We start from the raw sequence: 21,042 nt of genomic DNA, 5'->3' as shown, positions 1-21,042 counted from the left end.
TAGTCTATAGAGAAAAACGAGACAATACATGAGAGAGCTATAGATACCCATGTAGACATACTATTGAGGTGGTTTACTATTAATCTAGTCTATTGCTGAGATGTACATGTTTTATAGAGAGCACCTTACTTTACCATTGCGGGTGCTCTTATCCAACCCTCATAGATTGTACAGAGTTGCAAGGAACACTTCAGGGGGCAGCACTGAATTGCACAGACACAACAATATATAGAAAATTGACGGATAATATGATTTTTGCGATATAAACGAATGAAAATTAACTACTACTACAGAGTTGAAATTTTGTTTTAGAAAAGTATTTCAAGAAAATTTTATATAGAATTTCTTTTGGCATCAAATACTCCGTTTAGTAGGGAAACATGCAAACAAAAATCTAAAATCTAAATAATACTCCCTCCGTTTCAAAATGTTTAACACCGTTGACTTTTTAACACATGTTTGACCATTCGTCTTATTCAAAAAAAATTTCTGAAATATGTAAAACTATATGTGTACATGAAAGTATATTTAACAATGAATCAAATGATATGAAAAAAAATAAATAATTACTTAAATTTTTTGAATAAGACGAACGGTCAAATATGTGTTAAAAAATCAACGGTGTTAAATATTTTGAAACGGAGGGAGTAATAATAAAAACAACATGGCCGATGTAAATGCACGGAGTCTTACCTGTTCAAGCAGAGGTGAAGCATAATGGAGGTACGGGTGGATTTTGCATTCATGGCTATGTTTAGATTTAAACTTTTTTCTTCAAACTTTCAACTTTTCCGTCACATCAAATGTTTAGATACATGCATGAAATATTAAATATGGACGAAAAAAAATCAATTGCACAGTTTGCATGTAAATCACGAGACGAATTTTTTGAGCCTAATTATGCCATGATTTAACAATGTGGTGCTACAGTAAACATTTGCTAATGACAGATTAATTAGGCTTAACAGATTCATCTCACAGTTAACATACGGAATCTATAATTTATTTTATTATTAGTATACAGTTTAATACTTTAAATATGTGTCTATATACTTACAAAAAATTTTGGCACACGAAAACACAGCACAAGACAAAAAATCTCTGCATTTGGTAGGACTTCCACTGCATCAGCTGAACACGAGGATACATTTTGTTGGTACAAGTACTTGGCTGCAAAAAAGCTGGACTTCTAGAGGCAAGGCTACAAGAGGCTGTCGATTCATAAATACACAAATAAAACAAGATGCTATTTTGTCAAAGGTACAGTCACGATTAGCTGAACTACTTCTGGAACGTGCAAGAGTCACGAACTTGCATTTTCCGGTTTCAGCTTGGAGACTGTTAGTAGATGAAAGTATCAAACAAGACAACCGCAAATCATTTTCTATTATATAGAATCTTATAAAAACATCACAAGATAATCCGGCAAACAAACTAAGCCAATGGAAATAAAATAACTTCGTATGATCTGGGATTCAAAGCAACACTATATGATGAACATCACAATTAGCCAGGCAAAACTGCCGCCCTTGGAGCGTCTCAAGTATCTAATTTCCTCAAAAGTACAATATGACTGAAAACTATGGACAGATACTGCATCTGCGAGTTGTCTCAAAGTTGACAAGGATTTACAAGAACAATGTAAGAACCTATAGGCTACAGCAACAATCGGCAAACCAAAGCTTTTGTTGTCTGCATCCTTCCTAGCACCAAAATTTCACCGACAATGGTATACATCTAATCGCCAGAATTACCCTTGAAAAGAACTTGTATAACTGTGCTAGTATTGAAACTGGAATCCATGTATATTCATTCTATACTCAACCGTGAACTTACAGGTACACATCTTCACCAGTCACCACTCCACTGGTTTGGGTTGGTCAGATTGTATATCTTTACCCAGCATCCAAGGAACGAGTTTCTTCATGAGAAGGTTGTCTCACTGTCTCACACCATCCTTCCTTGCAGTTCATCAAGCATCCTGAAGAACAGTGACATAAAAAGGATGCCCTTGGCCACCACCGGATCTTTGATTTTCATCCACCTGTCCTACCTCGGATGAATGCACTTTCCATTGTAGCTGATAATTCGAAAGATTGTATGTTCCAGGCATAAATATGCACACTTTTAGAGGAACTTTAGTGGAAGTGTCAGGTTTCAGGTCAACTTGAGCAGAACTCAATGAACACCAAACAAAAGGTGAAATGCTCTCTGATGGCTGTTTCTGATAATGTGTCCCCTTGGCAGTAGAGATAGCTTTAATGTCATTTTCCAGCGATACATCATACCATCCACCCTGATTACTATTAGAATCTTGCAAATTGACAGTTTGGCTTTTATCTGGCACGCTGTCATAGGTAACTACTCTCGCTGAAATATTATGTTGCACAGTATTATGAATTACCAACTGGATGTTTGCTTCACAGTAAGACTTTGAGAAATCATGAGTAACTGTTCTAGGCCCTTCCATAAACCACCATATAGGACTCTGGTCGATAGCACTGAGAAACAGCAGATGGTATCAGCACATTAAAGTCCAGAGCCCAACAGAATTTGTCGTAACAAAGGTTCTACAATCTAGCACTTACCTGCAATGGCACACATGATGAGAGAGTAGTTGAACGTCTGGATCTGACTTGGAATAGTTACCACCTACTGCTTTCGAGATCAGAATAAAATCAAGAAGGTCCCGTGGTCCCTGGACAGTGATGGCACCAATATATATGTCATCATTTGACTAAGTGATGGTAAACTGTATGAAAACAAAAACATATGCATCCAATTTCTCATCATTTTTCGAGCCAAATTTTGTTGATTCCAACTTGAAGATTAGGGTAACAAATCCTTGACAGCTGGAAAAAGTACCACCAAGTGGGTGCAAATGCCTTTATAGTCTTTAACAGAACTCACCTTAGCCAACCTTCCCTGTTGGTATCTCTCTTGATAGTGGAAATTGGTAATAGGAGATTGGGAAACATCAAACTCCTCAGTATTGCTGTTGCCCTCACGAGATAAAAAAAGCATATCACTTCTACAAGAACTGTTTTCAGCTTCTTTACAAGAATTTGTACCTAAATCCTGAAAAAAAGAGATGCATTTTAAAAAATATAATACAGTTTTAAACTCTACAATGTAATGGGCAAAAAAAGAATATATAGATTTGGAAGACATGGTATGCTACAAGTATTACCTTTATCTTGAAGAAGCACGACACAGACTGATTTGCTGATACTGTTTCAATAGAGCGGATAGAATCGCACAAAGGCAACGATGAAATTGCCCATTTACTGTCATTGCATGACAACTGATGAAGAATAAATGACTCTGAGGGAGTCCTGTTCAGGATGTCCATGCGCACAATATACTCTTTCAATCTTGATGAGCACATTCTTATAGCAAAGGACACATTAAGTGATGGAAAAACCTGCAGAGAATTGTTTAGAGATAAAAACTCACACCAGAGTAGGAAATGCTGACTATAAAAACACAGATGCTGATTAAACAAAAAAAGACACTCAAAAGCTAAAAAGGAATAAACCCATCACCTCCTTTCGAGTATTTTAATTGGTCCACTCCGTTGTGGAGCATGACAACCCTGTTTTACAGTTAGTTTCATGCAATTAAAAATATTTCCAGTTTTAAGGAATATGTTCATTTACCACCCCCTCTACCACCTTGAACTTTGCTAAGAACCCACTTACAACCCTTAACAACAAATTTAGGTGTTTAATCCACCAAATTTGCAACAAATCATGTATTATTTAAATACAAGCACAAGTCATTACCTCAATATTGTAGTGCATGCGCAATGTTCTATAAGTTATCTCACTTGGGCTCTCCATTTCATAATACAGAGATATATAAAGAGAAAAGTTCCCAGGAGTTGCAGCATGGAACCAAATAGGCCAGGAGAACGTGGCTCCTTCTTGAATTTTAATATCCTGGCAAGAGAGTACGGTGAATATTTGCAAAGAAACAGAGACCATGCATGATTTTTGCAGCATACAAGGGGGCATGCTTGAACCAACTCACTTGAGAAAATGTAAAGAGCAAACCCTTGGCATCTCCCTGAGTACGTTTTGTCGATACAGTACTAATTTCTGATTGTACATGCTTTCTTAAGCATTGGGGAAACTCGAAATCAACTTCTGATAAATCACCAGGAATTACAAATCTTGGATGGCTAAGCTTCATCTTAATATTCTGCACAACAAGATTGGGAATTATTACTACAAAACAAGCTGCTGAAAAATTACATAAAGGACAAAATTAGTGTAAATGTCATAGAACTTCAACTAAACTTAGACCATCATAAAATCCACACTTTCAATAAAAAGTTCTCACAAAAACTTGACGTCCTTTAAGACCATCATAGAACTCTCAACAAATTATGACCAACTAGGCCCATATGAAAGTAACATATGGTAACATCTGATATTATTCCAACTATACGGTGACTAAGACAGTTTCTATGCAGGCCAAGTACTGCCTTGTGAATTGTCATCCTGATGGCATAGCACCAAGGGGACTATAGGCTTTGGGCTACTCCACTCATCCACTGTACCTTTGCCACATTAACCAGAAGGTCATCCATGGACCATGAACGTGTGTGTGGTCCATATGGCACACAGATTACCACGTATACCTTACTAATGGTCTCAGTCAGAAGTCTGACTAGTGTAAATTCATAAAAAAAGTAGTTTTGTGGTTCTGAAGAACGTGTAGTTTTCTGAAAGCCTTCTTTGAAAGTGTGGTTTGTGGTAGTTGGTTCAAATTGTGTAGTACCATTAAATTTGCTCCAAAAGTTATGCTCATTTGAGCAAACCTCGTTAAATCATTTCAAATTACTGAAAAAGAAGGGAAGAGAGTTGCAAAAATATATAGTTTGGACCTTCACAGCATATTCTGACTGGTTCCTCAGATTCAGCTTGAGTAGCCGTAAATCTCCAGCAAACGCATTTGTTGGCAAGTGATCAATACACCCCGTAAGTTTAGGTAAACCCTGGAAATAAATTAAAGTTACTCACTTATCTCAGAACAAATTATGTGAAAGAGAGCACTGGACAAGTCCGAACCTTGATTACAATCAGGGTGTTGCTCAAAGTACGACGAGGTCCCTTTTTCCCTTTCTTAGTTTTCCTTTTTGTGTCAAATTCAAAGTATTGATAGCCAACTAATAAATCTGAGAGCGTCCACCTTATCCCATGTAACTTCAGAATACCTTCAACTTTTGGAGTAACTTCAAGTTGTACCTAATAGAATTGGAAAGGAAACTGGTTATTATAATGCCTACCAAAACATTATCAGCTAAATTATGTATAACTACACATTAGTCAATTAAGTATCGCCTCTTGTCATTACAGGTATTATTATAATTTATAACATCAGACTTAATAATTGAAGCAAATGAAAATTAAATTGAGGAAAGCCACAAGTATGAATAGTTTGAAGCAATATCAGGCCAAAAGATAAAATGCAGATCGTCCTGAATGGAAATACTATTGGCTTTACAAGAGAACTTCTATTATATCTTTTTTGGATACAATAACCACTCGGTAAGGAGTAATTGAAACAGCAAAGAAGACAAATGACAAAGTGACACATAAAGCTTTCCTCCTTTTTGTTTGATCGCCTAATATACCATTGATCAATATGGTTACAAATAGAAATAGTTGAAACAGTATTTGCTAGCGCCAAATCATTTTACCAAGGGTAGAAATTAGATTTACTAGGAAAATGGGAAGCAACCTAACAGAACTTTTGTAAGGCGATAATACTGAGTAAAGTGGAATGACAAAGAAGGCATACACTTTTAGTTTCACTTCCTCCTAACACAATGTCCAGCTTTGAAACTGTGAAATTATTTCCATCATCCTCAAATCTGTAGTGTTAAACCAGAAACATCATCGGTACCCATGAGAATTAAGGTTGGGATCCAAAGACATACATAAATAAAGCCTCAATAATTAGCAAAAAAGAAATATTACGTTGATATCGCAGGCTTTGTGTTAGCTATATCTTCCCCAGCACCTGTGGTCAGCACACTATTGACTGCACAGTAATGTGATCCATTAAAGAAATCAATGATCAACATAATTTTCTGGATATGGGGTTCTTAAGATAAAATTTTAGATCAGAGAAAAAAGAAGTACCAGCACTTGAAGCATCCAAACTGGTGGAAAGCTGACATATTAGAGAGATGCAAGAAACAACAACAGGAATTTGTAGAGGATTCCTAAGCTCAATCCTCACTTTTACTGCTTCTGCAATTGACAAAAAAGCAATAATTGAAACACTATATAAGAGATGCATCCATATTTCCCTCTATTGTCCGTTGACGTTTCTATTTTGATAAATAAATTATTTTCCTTAATCCTTTAAAGTGACTTGGGGCAGATCGAGTTTGAACTCATATTTGGCTGCAATCACACAAACCTCCATTTGGACTGTTGGATGTGATATGGATGGATCAGATTCTTCTGGGTCATGAGAAGGTAGGCCTAATCTTTATACTCTTTTAAAAGGAGAAGCTGGATGATGGCACTCTCTACACCTACCACTCAACTCAAGATCATTTGGGGCTGCATAAATGTAGACATAAGTGTTCTTTGCAATATCCATTTCTTAGGAAACATTACATTCTTTGCACATGTGCATATGTAATTGATTGTGCCTTATGAAATAGTGTATCTAATTTTTAGTTTTAATCAATATTATTGCTTGTTTTAACTCTACATCATATAGCATATATATTTGTATCTCTCGAAAGTCGAAATGCATGGGCATGGATGCTTGGAATTAATATTTCCAACCGACAAAGGGGATACGAGTCACCCAAACTAGTCTGTTCATCTCATCGAGTGGTCCACGTGGAAAGCTTCCACAATTACACTCAAGCTGCGCTAGATATGCCCCATGAGTCCATTGCTAATAATGTTGGATTTACTTTGCCATTTTGCTGGTTTCCAGCTGAAAGCAGCTTAACTCCAGGAAAATTCAGATGAAGTTAAGTTGATCCACTTAGGAGCAGATTTATGGATATTGAAGATGTATTACCTCCCACAACACAAACACAGGAATCCTTGTATTTTCTCAAGTCAGGAGATTTTTCAAGCCAGTTAGTTCTAACAATAGATGATGATGGGATCATTTCTTCCTCCAGCTCCTGCCAAATGCTTTCACTAACATTAACCTGTTATTGAAGGCAACTTATACAAGTTAGAATTAGACTGCTTTAATTTCTAGATCACAAAGACAGATACATTTATTGTTAGAGAAACAAAAGGAGTGGTTGAATCTCATAGTTATTATTTAATTGTCTATCATCAGAAATGCTCAATACATCGATTCATTTTGGTGTTCTTTTATTTCAGTTTCAGTAGCCCCACAAGAAATAAGATATATTCTACACCCTCCGTCCCAAAATATAACAACCGAGTCCAAATTTTGTCCCAAATATAGCAACAGTACTTGTAAAATGTAAATTTTACCGCTAAACTACCCACAGTACCCCTTGGCTTTATTATAGTCCAACTTGTCCGGACCTATACCTCACCAATCCCAAGGAGACAACCAAGTCTTATTCCCCCTCGCTTTAATACCCGTGCCAAAGACTAAAAACTTGATATATTTTGGGACGAAGGGAGTATTAGAGGAAATATCATAAATTCAATGTCTGATTACTCCGGAAAACTCAATGGTAAATAAAATGTCTGATTACTCTGGAAAACTGAATGGTAAATAAACTAGATATAGTCCTACAGCAGTGGAAAGTACTTACATCTGCATCTGATGCATAAGTACGATGATCTTCATATATAACTCTGAGTGATGGCATGTTGATAACAGGAAGTTGAAGCTTGTAGACATCAAATTTCTTCCCCATACTCTGTTGGTACAAAACACAAGATGAACATTGCAATAGAAGTTTGGTTCACCAAAATGAGAGCACAAATGGAGCTGGTCAAGAACCTGAACAAAATGGAAAAAATCATTGAGGAACATGCTTTGCGTTGTCAGGGACTGATGGCTGCAAGCAATGACCTCCAGCAAGTGCTTTATGGCTACATCAAATATCCCAAGGACTCCATACCACCTAGTTTACAGTCACCAGAGTTAATAATAGTTTATAGACAAGAAAAATATATGGATAGGAGCTAAAACACACAACTACCTTCCAACATTAAAATGTACATGATCATTGATATAACTCCAAGGATGTTGTTTGTAAACAAACAGAGCATTTCTGTATGCCCGAACAGCATGTTGCTTCTGCACTCAAAGATTGAATTTTCAGACTCAACAAAGATATAATATACTTCTAAAGCATTAATTAAATATCACAGCAGTAAATATAATTATAGTACACCTGATCGGATATGTAATAACTATTTCCAGCTAACACTAGGTGAAATCCATACTTCCGAAGCATAGGTGGTTTAGATAACACATAGCAACAAGCGGCTTGCTCAAGCAGTACAGCAGAATGCAATGAAGGTTCCTGAACATTAGAAAATTCCATCAATGTTGTGTAATAAACTAAAAATTCTTCCTGCAAAAAATATGAGTAAAATTTTATCAATGTATGCTTGATGCTAGATCTACCTCATTAGAAACGCGGTAGTATACACTTGATGCCTCCCTATACTGTCCTCTTGTTTTAAGCATTTCTGCCCACCAAATGCCACATCTAGTAGCATTTCTCTTCCCAGAAGATCCAATTCTCTACAAATATGAATAGAATAAACGAGAGCAATATCAAGAAAGAACAGAGAAGCACGAAGGATATCAATCATTCCAAATTTAATTAACTTCAAAAGTTGAAATTACACATAAGAGTAGCATTAATTATTTGGAATCATCCTGCCCCTTTATAGCCCTTAATCGCAAATTATGAATTCTTCAATTCTTGATATCTAGTTTCACGCATTCTTTATTATATGCCACAAAGCACACCCAACTATCAGCTCCCAAAAATAATGGGAATAAAGGAAGTCATCTATCCTAGAGATGCCACCAATGACAACTTGGATTAGAACAGTGCTAGGTGAAGCATGGCACTAATTCGGGTAAGAACAGAGCACACAGGAATTTAATGACTGGGGAACTCCATAAAATTAACTGAGTCTACTGTTGATATCATATGAATGACTATAAAACAATGCAACAGACTAGCATTTGCGCAGTAAGATCAATGACATATGATCACTCCTTGCTAAGTCAATGTTAATATCAATAGTCCTGAAAATCAGATGCAACTGTATTTAATAGACATGGAAAACTGCTTCATACAAAACTAAATAGGAACTCCTTTTCTCTTTGTGTATGACATATTGGACAGTACACAGAACACAAATTTATATCGATGGAGCTAGCATGTTAGGTTACAATTTAGAAAGAGAACCATTTAATTTAGTCTGAGAAACTAGAAGTGGACATAGAGATGAATACCAGATATGTACTAAAGGCACTGTCCAGGCAATATTCAGCATCCTTCCTTGACTGGTCCAACATGAAATAGCACAGTCCACTCATTTCCTGCAAAAGACACAGACATTATCATGAAGTGACTACCTACTTGAATATTTGGCCACTGCACTCAAGCTTGATTCAGTACTCAATCAATCATCAAAACAAATTCAGGAACCATGTGCTTTAAATTTGGAAGCATACAGTATGATTCTGATATGGTGTACAAGTAAGAAGGTCTAAACTCGTGTTTGAGGTGAAAAGTATGTTAGGCTGTTAACGTAGCTGGTCCCAGGATATTCCTTAAGAATCGCCACCTTGATTGCTACTTTATTTCAAACTCAACAACACTACATAAGTAATGTCATATGTAAATCAAGGCAAGAAGTTAAAACAAGTATAAAGCACCTGCACACCAGCAAAGCGCTTCCAAGCTTTGTCAAGCTTATAATCTGTTGAGAGTAATCTATAATTGGACAAAGCAAGCTCATAGTCCCGTAACATGAAAGCATAGTCACCTAGAACTCTAATCTGTGACTCTATGGAGGTGAACGTATACCTGTTGAAGAAAAAAAAAAGTGTTACAGCAAACTACAGAATTTTTATATAGGGAAAAGGGCAAGATGTAAGTAACCACTTGCATTGGGCCATTTGCAGCTTCTGGAACATCATCTCTTTTTCTCCACCACAAGTTCTTTATTTGATTCCTAAAGCCCTTCCTTGTTGTGGCTACCTAGAAAAATGCTTAATATTATTATTATTATTATTATTATTTTCAAAAACAGAATGGTTAATCTTGTTGAGAGAGGTAAAAAAAAAGTAATGGAATAAAGAAAATACCTGCTGATTGAGGACACGGATCTTTTGCTCCATGTAGGGAATTATATGATTAGAAGCCAAATCTTGCATGAAGTCCTTTATCTGAAAAAAAACGGCTTATCTAGTAAGTATCTTGTATGGGTTGGCTCTCAGAAATCAATAATTGCATGTGACACTGGATACTACAGAGGAATAACTAAAGTTCATTGATCTAATACCATACATCTGCGAGAAATATTCATTTTGTATTCTTAGCATCGATACCCATGAAAACCTTGCATACACTGAGTAAAAACTACCAAGTAGGCTACTAATCTTCCCAACAATACCTACCAGGGAACAGATGAATCATTAGGTGCTACAAAATGTTGGACAATGGTTTCATGACATTCAATATGCCCAAGAAGACGGATAAGCAGATGACATGATATTCATCAAATGGGGCAATACCTCATTCAAATCATCCGTGTTAAGCCAACAAGCTCCGTCTTGGTTGTGCAAACCATGAGATTTCTGTAGTTTAGTCAAGAAAATACTGTAACTAGATTGCATATCGGCTGCACTACGTAAACACTAATGCAATTTAATCTGAAGTAGTTCTCTGTACTTACATAAGGTAACCATGAATTCTCAGCATCTGCACCATCTGCTTCTGTAGAAGAATTAATACACAACAATTTACAATCATTCAAACCAAGAGTGCTCTTCATTTCCGCTAAAATGTTCATAGCTCTTCACCAAAAGAAAAAAGAAGGTCAGCAAAAAAGAAGGGGAAAATTGCATACATGACACTGTAAAATGTTGGCATTTGGCATATGACATTATATCATTGTTTGGCTAGAGAACACTATAAAACTGAGAGAACATGTTCATTAGTAACAGGTTGCTAGGCTATGCAAGAACTAATGTAAACATAATAACTGAGTGAAGAATATACATCTCTTGTGGTCCATCTTGTTGATCATGAAGTATAAGATAGTGCTTAAGAATCTGGGGATCCATTATGCCTTCATTTAAAAGAGAAGGTAACTGATTTGTGTTGAAGAGATCAACAAACTTGCTGATTGGTTCATTGTCCTTTGATGATACAACTAACAGACCTGTTAACAATAGTCAAAGCATGAGCAAGAACATATCCTTAAAAAAAACACCAAATAAGACGAAAGTTCCAAATCTCACATGCCACAGGGTGGTCGAATGTTTCATGCTCTGAAAATGAGAGTGTACGCATCAGAGCTCTGTTGAATTTCTTAATCCACAAAGGGCACAGTTCAGCTTCAGGCTCTGGAATCAAGAGCAAAGAAAGAACCATATGTAAGATGCACCGAACAAACAGCAAACAATAATACTATTATTTCAGTTTCATATCAACTCTAAGACATGACGAAGGCAAAGAAACACTATGTTTGTAACCACCCAAATATCCCTTGTTATTTACACTCACAGCCACTGAGAAACACATCGCATATTCACACCATTTACAGGAACTTTGAGCTATCCAAAATATAATGCACACGCTCGTTTGGTATGATCACTTTGTAAAGATACTTCCACTACCAGCGCAAAATTATAACCTAAAATTATTCTGCAAATTAAACAATCTGAATAGAAGATTATTGCTGCTCATAGTAAGTCACAGTTTGCTTCTAATGTCAAGGTGATCGGATTACGCTACTTTAAGTGATCCATAGAATTCCAACTACGGCTCCATAATTTTGCTCAAAGTAAATATGCCCACAGGTGAGAACATAACAAAATGAAGCAGTAAGGGATCTCACTGCTAAGTACATCTTCTAGCTGTGGTGGGTCTGAAAGCAGATCTGGAAGAGCACTCTCATTGGCCTCAGAAACTACTGGCTTGATCCTCTGATCCGCCACCTGCTCCAAAACAGCCAATGTCCATCAAGAGATTCATAAACCATAGGCATCCATACTGAACAAGCCCACAGCACAACCCAGAAGCTTCCAGAAAGTTCGAGAATCACCTCGTAGTCCTGCTTCCGGACGTCGGAAGCGTAGACCATCCGAATCTTAAACATCTGCAGCCTGTAAGGCTGGTCACTCGCCGTCCGCACGGGCACTGCATACAGGGGATTCCCCATGAGGTCACAGAACCCAATCGAATGAAATGCGACAAGCGTCATACACACAATTATCGGAAGCGGAGAGCATCGGGGAGGTGAATCACCGTCGATTTTTTTGAAGAGGGAGAACGGCGAGAGCATGTCGACGACGCTGAGGCCGCTCTTGCGGCAGGCGGCCTCGGCGAGCGGGGTGGTGAGCACCATCACCACCGGGGTGATCTCCTCGAGGAGGAGCCTCCCGAGGTAGCTCCTGAGCGGATCCATCGCGCCAAAAACCCAAGCCGGTGTGGCAGGCGCGCGCGCAGGCGAAGCGTAATCGCAGGAGCGCGATCTAGGGCGGGTATAGAGGTATTCCCCCACCTTCGCCGGTGCCTGCGGCGAAGGGGGTCGCCGGAGAGGGGTCCCCCGGCGACGGGGCGAGGCGGCGGTGGAAGCGGGCGCCGGTGGTGATCTGATCTGGGAGGAGGAGGGCGCCCAGAGACAGGGGAGGAGACGGCGACTAGAGGCGTACCGTGTAGCTGGCTCGACTGCGTCTGCTCGACTGTGTGGAGGGGGAGGGGAGACTGGGCTTGGGTGGGCCCGTTTAATGGGCTGCAAACTTGAAGCCCAAAGTATGAAGCCCAATTAAGCCTAGTTTGGGTAGGCTTAAACATGGGGATGGGCTGGGCTATATCTGGGCATGTATATTGGGTGGAAAATTCGTAAGGCCGAGCCATATAGCTTTAAATTGTTGGAATTTTAAGGCATGTTCACTTTGTTACCAAATTTTGGCAAGATTTCTTATATAGCTATCAAAATTTGATAACAAACTAAATGTAGCCACTTTTTTAGCAACATTACCAAAATTTGGTAAGATTGAAAATAACATCAAAGTGAACAGGTCCTTACATAAACTTTATCAGATTTTCCCGAAATTCGATTCAACTTTCACAGGGTTCAAGAAAAATTCCTCGTTTCAACGATGTTTTTTTTTCTGGCAGGGCCCCAAAACAGACCCTGGCATAAAATATTGGCTGTTCATCACTCATCAGGAACACATGTATGCATGATGCATGGCTGATATTATCGAAAATTCATTTTTCTTGTATACAGAAATGTTGCGATTGCTACAGCTTCCAAGGAGAAAAAGGTCGGAAAAACAAGAGGTAGACATATTCAATTACTACTTTACAATGTCTCTGACAATGAAATGAAGACGACGAGCTTTCATGTTATGATGGCAAGCGCTGTCAAGCCAGGTAATTGTAGATCTGGGGGTTACTCCTGTCTCTCTCCAGGTACTCCCTGTCGATTAGGCTCTCTATTCTTTTCTTGATATCCGATGGCTTGATTGGGAACTTGAGCTGAAAGAAAAGAAAACGATATATTTTAAGATATCAAAATTGTGGAGTGCGCAAAATGGAATGCATGCGTTGAAAACATGTCTAACCTGCTGAAAAAGCTCAGTTATTAGAAGCGTGTGGCTGAGGGTTTTACGTGTCTTCATTATTCGAACTATGGCAGCATCCACCTGCACGGAACAAGAAAAGGAACTTGTGGCATTACTCTCCCGTGATTGAATTCATCATTAGATTTGCACCAAAAACATTCCAGAATAAATTTGTTTGGAATGGTGACGTTAAACCTAAAAGATGCAGACATTAATTAAGCAAGAAAAATAGCATGTAAGATAACAATATGAACTAACAATAATGTGTTGCTTCAATGAATAAAAAGCATGTGAGATTAGAAACTAGCTACCATGTGCTGAGTGCAAATAGAGGGTAAAACTTCTACGGCGTCACATAAGAACCAGAGGAAGCATAAGCACAGCATACTAGTTTAGCTAACATCTTATACCAAAAATCGAGGATAACTAAACGGGGACAAGTGTAACTAGAAGTCCTCAAAGGATGTTCTTGTTTGCAAGTTTAGATGGTTAATGCACCTGATACTGTCTGTCCTGGAATACTCTCTCAGTTGTGCTTGTGTTTTCTTCAACCGTCTCCTTCATCTGAATAGCATTCACCTGGAAACACACAGCATTACCTTAGTTAAGCCTGATGACACACCCAAACTCGACGTACCCACCCCACCCCACACAAATTAGATGACGAATATTACCTTTATGCGATAGAGAGGGGCACTAAATTCTTCATTAAATACAAATTCGTCCTTATCTTCTACGTCTCGCCCTTTTGGCATCTGAAAATAAAAGTGACAACTGAACAAGCTGCTACTGAAAATTAGTTAGACATTTGGATAAAATAAAGAGCCACACCTTTTGGAGAACCCGAACTTTACCGCATGCAAGTGATTGCAGCGTTCTTCGCAATTCTTTATCCTCAATACCAGTCGATTCCTTGATATCGAGGAAGCTTAGTTTTTGTGCATCATTGAACAACATCAAAACCACACTCTGAAAAACAGAATAAATCAGTGATTTTCTAATTATTGATCAGACAGTTACAGCTACAATAAACCACCAAAGAAATTGGGAAAAATAACCCTACCTGAAATAGTGACACCGCAAGTTCCTTTTTACCTTTTGGGAACTCTGCTTTTAATACACAGTGACCCAATGAGTTTTGCCACATCAAACGCCTTCCACTATACTTGCTCAAATAGAATTCTTTAAATATATCCTATCAGAAAAATAGAAAACTAAATTAATTTCCAGGCAGTTAATATAAATATTTACTGCCAACAAACATAGTTTTGAGAACATGGCCTGACCTGATAGACATTAAGTTCATGGGGGAGTTTCACATCCATTGGTGGATATGTTGGCCAATAGCTGCAATGCAACATATTTAATCAGAAATGCACATTTATGATAGAAAATATCAAGTTGCATGTTAACATGCTCAGCAAACGCCTATTATAAAGTTATATAATCCATTGCCCATATTCCAGCTACATGTCATGGACTAAGAAGCCTATCTATCAGTATTAGGTTTAGACAAGTGTTGTGTAAACAGAACATGCTACTCAGTAAACCAGCACACATGTAAAAATGGCAAGGCACATGTTACCTACCCTGTTGTAAGCACGTGAACACTCATTTCAATGCCAGATGGAAGCTTTGTCCTTGCTTGAGATGATTGCTTGAAAGACTCATTTATTTCTTTGGATAATTCAATGTCCTGAGAACAGCACCAAAGTCATTTTATTTTACAAGAGTATTAAATCCAAATAAAAGAAATTGATGATATCGTGTACGCCACCAATGGATAGAGGCATAGAGCATATATAAGTTAGCAACATTTGAGCTAAATATACATAGGGCAAGAGTTCGCAAAAAGGCTAGTATACTAGCAAAAGTCATTTCTTCTATAGCAAATTGCTACCTTGAACATTCCCTCCAGCTTGTTGGTAAATTGACTTCCACACTCAGTTTTGAGCTGCAAACAGAAAAAAAAAAACTCAAGTATGTCAGCAAGTTGGATGGCATGTAAAATATTATTTTAAACCATCAGCAAATAAATAATTACCTTTGTTATCATTGATTTTTCAGCATCTATCGATGCACTCTTCCCCAGCAGCAACCTCTTAGCCAGATCCTTCTTGTAGAATGCCTCAAATACATCTTTTCCCTGAACATAATTAAGAATATTAACCTTCTTCAATCTTTTATTTGTTACTACGTACTAGTAAATTTTATGTGCATTAGCTTCTCCCAGAAGCTTCATACAGAGGACTATAGGTCTATAGGACTCTATAAGAATGACATATTATAACCATGTTTGTGAAGGACCAGACCTATAGCATCATCTTCAATGCAATGCTTAAACCATCCGCCCACATGCTCATGGAAATTGTTTTTCTTTAATATGATCACCATATAGGGAGTTTTACTATTTTATACAGTTGACTAGTTGAAAAAGGAGGTGTCCCACATGTATAACTGAAATTGAAAGAACAAGATGCTGACAAAGAAGAAACTTAGTGATATAAAATAACCTAGTGACTTACTTGTATAAATCGGAACAGAACCAAAACTTTATCCAATATTCCCTCCAGCTCTTCTTCGGAGGTACCTTTATTTCCAGCTCGAAGTTTCTCATCAAGAAACTTCGCAATCAATTCAGCAGGTCGATTCTGTTGGAAAAAAGGGCTTGAGCTGATCTTTCATAAAATAAAACATAGTACAAAGAAAGAAAATGCAGGATAAATTACACATCTACTTAAGTACAAAAAAGCAACTAGATAACAATGAACATCAGAAACAAAATGTATTGGTACCAGCATATCTCAAATCTAAGAATTGAGCTTTCTGTTTATCAAGTATCACAGCCAAACTGGACTGCGATAGGAAACCAACATAAAGCAATATGTACAAGGACAGCACAGTTCTTAAACAAATGGCCAATATCAACATGTCCCAGCAAGTCAAAAATCAAAGAATCAAACAGTTTAGCAGGCTATAAAAGGGAAGACTGACTGTAGTAGGAAAGCAAATTACAAAATATTGTGATATAAGATATGAACTCAGTACACAAGAAAGGAAAAAAAATATTGTCAAGCAGAATCATAAATATGGCCTACCTGGCGTAAATTGATAAGATGTTCGAATGACTCTTTTATTGTATTGGAGAAAGCCTCATTTTTGGCAAAACTTTCCTCCAATATTCTATCAAGCGATGCCTTAAATTCCAGAAGAAAGGGCACCAGTTCTTTGTCCTTTTCTTCATCCATGATAATGCCCTGGCCTGTGCCCCGAATATATGAACTAAGTGCTTGCTTTAGCAACTCAATGGCATCAACCCTCTGGAAGAGTGTGTACATCCTCGAGAGGTCTTTTACACGATTTGCTTCCATAAGCATTGTGAATCCCTGAACAGTAAAACATCATATGCCAGGTCATGAATGAGACAGTGGCTAAACTAAATTAGTGGCCAACAAATATAATATATTGATAAAGTAAACACCTCTTTTCTATATATTGATCTAATGGGTCAACTAGAAAATGCACCATCACATTCTTATTCTGGCCAGATAACAAATCCTACAGTTGTAAGAGCAGATAATCACCTTCTCAAGAATTGCAGATGTGTGCCGCTGCAATAATTGCTTTTCTGTAGCTGTTATAAGCGGCTTCCTAGTGTTAGCTTCCAAATATAGAATACACCTTTCATGTTCTTCTTGCAACCTTGTCTGAATAATTCATGTGAAATACCACCAATTGCATAAGTATACCTGAATTTTGTGTGAACAAAATGCAAGGGGAAATACAAGAGGTTTATCAATACCTCCACATGCTTGAGATAGTCTGGAATATCAGACTGCTGCAAATATTTAACACCTTCAGTAGCATAAAATTCAGATGTACACTCCAGAAAGGGCTTTTCAAAACTCTCAGAATACATTCCAAGAGCAGTAAACATCTTCAGAAGATGACTAAGTAATGTCCTGTCTATTGCTTCACCAAGCCTGATAAGGAAGAGATGGTTAATGAATAATCAGTTACATAGAAGAATATAAAATAAATTGACCCTTCAAGTCCACAATTTTAATAATTTAAAATGGACCCAATACATACACTATGATCGCCAGCTACATCACACAAGGTAAATGCAATGACAAAACTTTTCTCAAGTAAACTGATTACTCTTTGATATGTAATGGAGTATACAATACATTGCACTAAGTCTGATAAGGGTACTTTTTACAGTTGACCATTCAACCCAGATCTCTGAACAATTCCCAAGTGAATCAGAACATGCATTACAAATTTTCATCATTCCATGTTTACGCCCACCCCCACCCCCCCCCCCAAAAAAAAAACACACACACACACACACAATAAGACAGGTAATGCACACAACATGGCTCAGTACAGCAGAGTAGGCATACCTCTCACTCTCAATTAATCTTAGAAGACCAGTAACAGTTTTGTGTTCAATCTCCGGAGACAGTGAAAGATGCTTGCGGAATAGCTTCAACCCCATGTCCCACACTGAACAAATGTTTGCAACATTCTTGACATATTTTACATCAAGAAGTAAAGCAATACCACGAATAATCAACATCTGATCGCAAAAATCTTGCCATGTTCTTTGCACCAGAGACAAAAATACTACTAAATCTGGACTTTGACCCACTAATGCTGATATTTTTGCCGATATGTGTACTTCACATTCTTTCTTTATGCGTTCGTATAGATTTGCGCCTAGCTTGTGTAGACAAAGGTCACCTGCAGCCTATAGTGAAGAAAACAAGTTCTAAATAACTAAAGTGGGATCATCAAATAGAATAGAAGCAATATAAAAATTACCTGGTAAAGTTTTTCAACATCGCACGAAAGTTTCTGTTTTAGAAATATAGCTGTAATAGCATCTTTCAAAATAGCCCATGTATCCTCCTCAAAGTTTGTTGGCAATTTTGGCTGACCTGATACATGAAAAACAGATGGGATATAATGAACAAAACAGAAAAGGGATGCAACAAGAGACGAATTCCGGGGTGGGAGTAAATCTTTAGTTCTTGTTCGGCAAATGGGTTATGAGAGGTGGGATCGGGAAAGGGAAATGAGTGAAGGGCTACAATGAAATGGAGTGGTTAGAATGGATGGCTAGGATGCAGTGTTGCATTTTTTATGGGTGGATATTATTTCCCAATCTCATTTGCCAATCACGCCAAAGGGTTGCAAAAAATACATCCAGAAGATCCCAGGGGTCTATTATCTAAGAAAGAACATATGGCCTTCTGAATTTTCTTATACAGGTTACTAGTTAGTTATGGTGGGTACTGATTAGTGAATAGTGACTGGTGCAGGGATTATTATTATATATGACTCAGAAATGAATAGATATTAAAGGTTAGAGCCACTGCAACATCCATTGCACAGAAACGGATTTTCAGCTTTCTCCTGAAGACTAGAGAAGGTCACATACTGGAGATGCGAAGCAAAGCTTCCAATAAATACCGACAGTTACACCCAATAAAGAGACAAAAGAGTGTCAACTTTTAAGCAATCTAGCTAGAAGCCAGCTCATATGGTGCAATACGACCAAATGGGGAGCAGGAAGTCAGAAGAACCATACAACTATGCCCAAGCTCACTTGTCAACTGCATTAAAAAAGGCAGAAATCCTTGATGCATATTCACGCCCAACAAAGCAAGCCAAGATAAACAAGCAATTACAAGGAATTGAACATACATATATATCTCAAGAGAAACTAGACGGATTGTTGCTGACGAAATCATTAGTTACCCTAGCAATTATCAATTTCCCCCAAAATAGTCCAAGTGTCTAGCCAAATTCCTCTTTACAAATAGACACGCCAATTAGTAAATAGAAAACAGAAGTGTGTGACGAAGCGATCCATTTGACGAAAGGGCTAACGAACACCACCTCAATCCCTCCCTATTATTGGAATTTAAGTTAACGACGCAAGCGGGCAAGTGAACACACTGAGAGGAACAATAGAATTCCCCTCAATTTACCCCCGAAACCCCTCGATGATGTATTCTCACATGGAAAACGTGCAATTACAGTGAAAGAGAGGGACCTATTTTGATTCGGAGGGGCTTGCGGGCGGCGGATGGCTGGGGGAGTGTGGCCTTCTTCCGGAAGAGGTTGGCGGCGACCCCCGCCGGGGCCGATGCGCTCGGAGCGGCGAGCTCCTCCTGGTCGGCGAGCACCATCTCCGCATCCTCCTCGCCGTTGGTGCGCCCACCGGTCCGGGCGGCGGCGGCCGTGGGATCGACGTGGAGCCCGTTCTTCTCGGTGACCCCGGGGGCGGCGGCGGAGGAGGAGGAGGAGGAGGAGCCGGGGAACTTGGCCTTCTTCATGTGCGGCTGCGCGGGGGAGGTCGGGGAGGAGGCGGCGGCGGAGGAGGAGGAGAAGTGGCCGGGGCGCTTGGGGGCGGTGGCGTGGGGGTGAGACATGAATCAGATGCCGAAGCGCATGGCGCGGCCGCACCGGCGGCGGCGGCGAGGCCCGGGGTAGGATGGGTGGTAGGTGGCGGCGCGCCGGGGTTTTGGGGGTGAGGCCGCCGCACGCCGGCGAGGAGGAGGTGGGGGAGTGGAGACTAGAGAGAGAGAGATCGGGTTGGGGGAGGAAGGGTTTCCCCTTTTCTTTTCTTTTTTTTCTTTTTTTTCCTTTTTCTTTTTCTTTTTTTTATTTTTTATTAGGTGGGATTTGCGAGGCCGTAGCGGCCCAAATTAAGAGTGAGAATGTGGGCCTGGAGTTCCACGCGGCCCAGTTTCCTTTTGTTCTCATTAGCCCAATTCTGTTGCCGCCGCCTTGCCCTCGCCGCCTCTGCCTTCTGTCGAGAACTCGAGATCGAGAATTCGAGATATCCACGCGCAGTCAGATATGGAGAACTATAATCTTCATCCCTTTGACGGGATCTTCTTTCGTTTGTTCAAAAAATTCATCCAAACGGTTATAAAAAAATTAGCAACACTTGTACTACATGCCTACTGTACAACCTCACAAAATCTCACGTACAGACTCAACTCACGCATCGAAATGTTAAAAAAAAAACTCAACTCACGCATCAAAATGTTAAAAAAAAAAGACAAATTCAGGTATGACTAATAGCTATTGTTTACATCTGATCGAATTTAAACTTAATTTTTATACCCATAGACACCGTTATGTATGTTGTTAATTCCTTTTAGAATTTTTTGTAACTATCTACATTAAATTTGGAAGAGAGAAGAGAAAGATATAAATTAAGTT

General features: G+C 38.6%; 2 protein-coding genes across 4 annotated transcripts; both read right to left on the bottom strand.

Annotated features, from left to right (window-relative positions):
- Positions 1-1,443: 1,443 nt before the first annotated feature.
- LOC4334355 (uncharacterized) lies at positions 1,444-12,880 on the bottom strand. Of its 3 annotated transcripts, none has more exons than XM_066308635.1 (28): positions 12,476-12,880; positions 12,273-12,367; positions 12,066-12,165; positions 11,467-11,571; positions 11,225-11,387; positions 10,899-11,019; positions 10,738-10,822; positions 10,309-10,389; positions 10,110-10,201; positions 9,877-10,027; positions 9,451-9,537; positions 8,605-8,724; positions 8,369-8,500; positions 8,174-8,271; positions 7,972-8,095; positions 7,781-7,888; positions 7,057-7,192; positions 6,153-6,263; positions 5,988-6,051; positions 5,809-5,881; positions 5,076-5,252; positions 4,892-5,002; positions 4,033-4,203; positions 3,786-3,941; positions 3,191-3,424; positions 2,911-3,078; positions 2,589-2,698; positions 1,444-2,501 (listed from the first exon to the last, which is right to left on the bottom strand). In XM_066308635.1, the coding sequence occupies exons 6-28, from the start codon at positions 10,973-10,975 to the stop codon at positions 1,973-1,975; spliced, it is 3,195 nt and encodes a 1,064-aa protein (XP_066164732.1). In that variant the 5' UTR covers positions 10,976-11,019; positions 11,225-11,387; positions 11,467-11,571; positions 12,066-12,165; positions 12,273-12,367; positions 12,476-12,880; the 3' UTR covers positions 1,444-1,972. The 3 variants fall into 3 exon arrangements, with proteins under 3 accessions (XP_066164732.1, XP_015631968.1, XP_015631969.1); XM_015776482.3 differs by having other exon boundaries at positions 10,738-10,800; XM_015776483.3 differs by lacking the exons at positions 12,273-12,367; positions 12,476-12,880 and having other exon boundaries at positions 10,738-10,800; positions 12,076-12,165.
- A 533-nt stretch (positions 12,881-13,413) lies between these two features.
- LOC4334354 (cullin-4) lies at positions 13,414-20,403 on the bottom strand. Its single transcript, XM_015776935.3, has 17 exons — positions 19,865-20,403; positions 18,628-18,743; positions 18,207-18,553; positions 17,603-17,783; positions 17,385-17,507; positions 16,899-17,186; positions 16,326-16,451; positions 15,845-15,946; positions 15,701-15,754; positions 15,390-15,496; positions 15,087-15,147; positions 14,864-14,995; positions 14,632-14,769; positions 14,475-14,555; positions 14,299-14,379; positions 13,801-13,881; positions 13,414-13,714 (listed from the first exon to the last, which is right to left on the bottom strand). Exons 1-17 carry the CDS (start codon positions 20,241-20,243, stop codon positions 13,601-13,603), a joined length of 2,511 nt encoding a protein of 836 aa, XP_015632421.1. The 5' UTR covers positions 20,244-20,403; the 3' UTR covers positions 13,414-13,600.
- Between the last annotated feature and the right edge of the window lie 639 nt (positions 20,404-21,042).

The sequence above is a fragment of the Oryza sativa genome, chromosome 3 (assembly GCF_034140825.1).
Source record: "Oryza sativa Japonica Group chromosome 3, ASM3414082v1".
Classification (NCBI taxonomy): domain Eukaryota; kingdom Viridiplantae; phylum Streptophyta; class Magnoliopsida; order Poales; family Poaceae; genus Oryza; species Oryza sativa.
The sequence above is the reverse complement of the archived record's forward strand: the minus strand, read 5'-3'. Positions and strand labels throughout refer to the sequence as shown.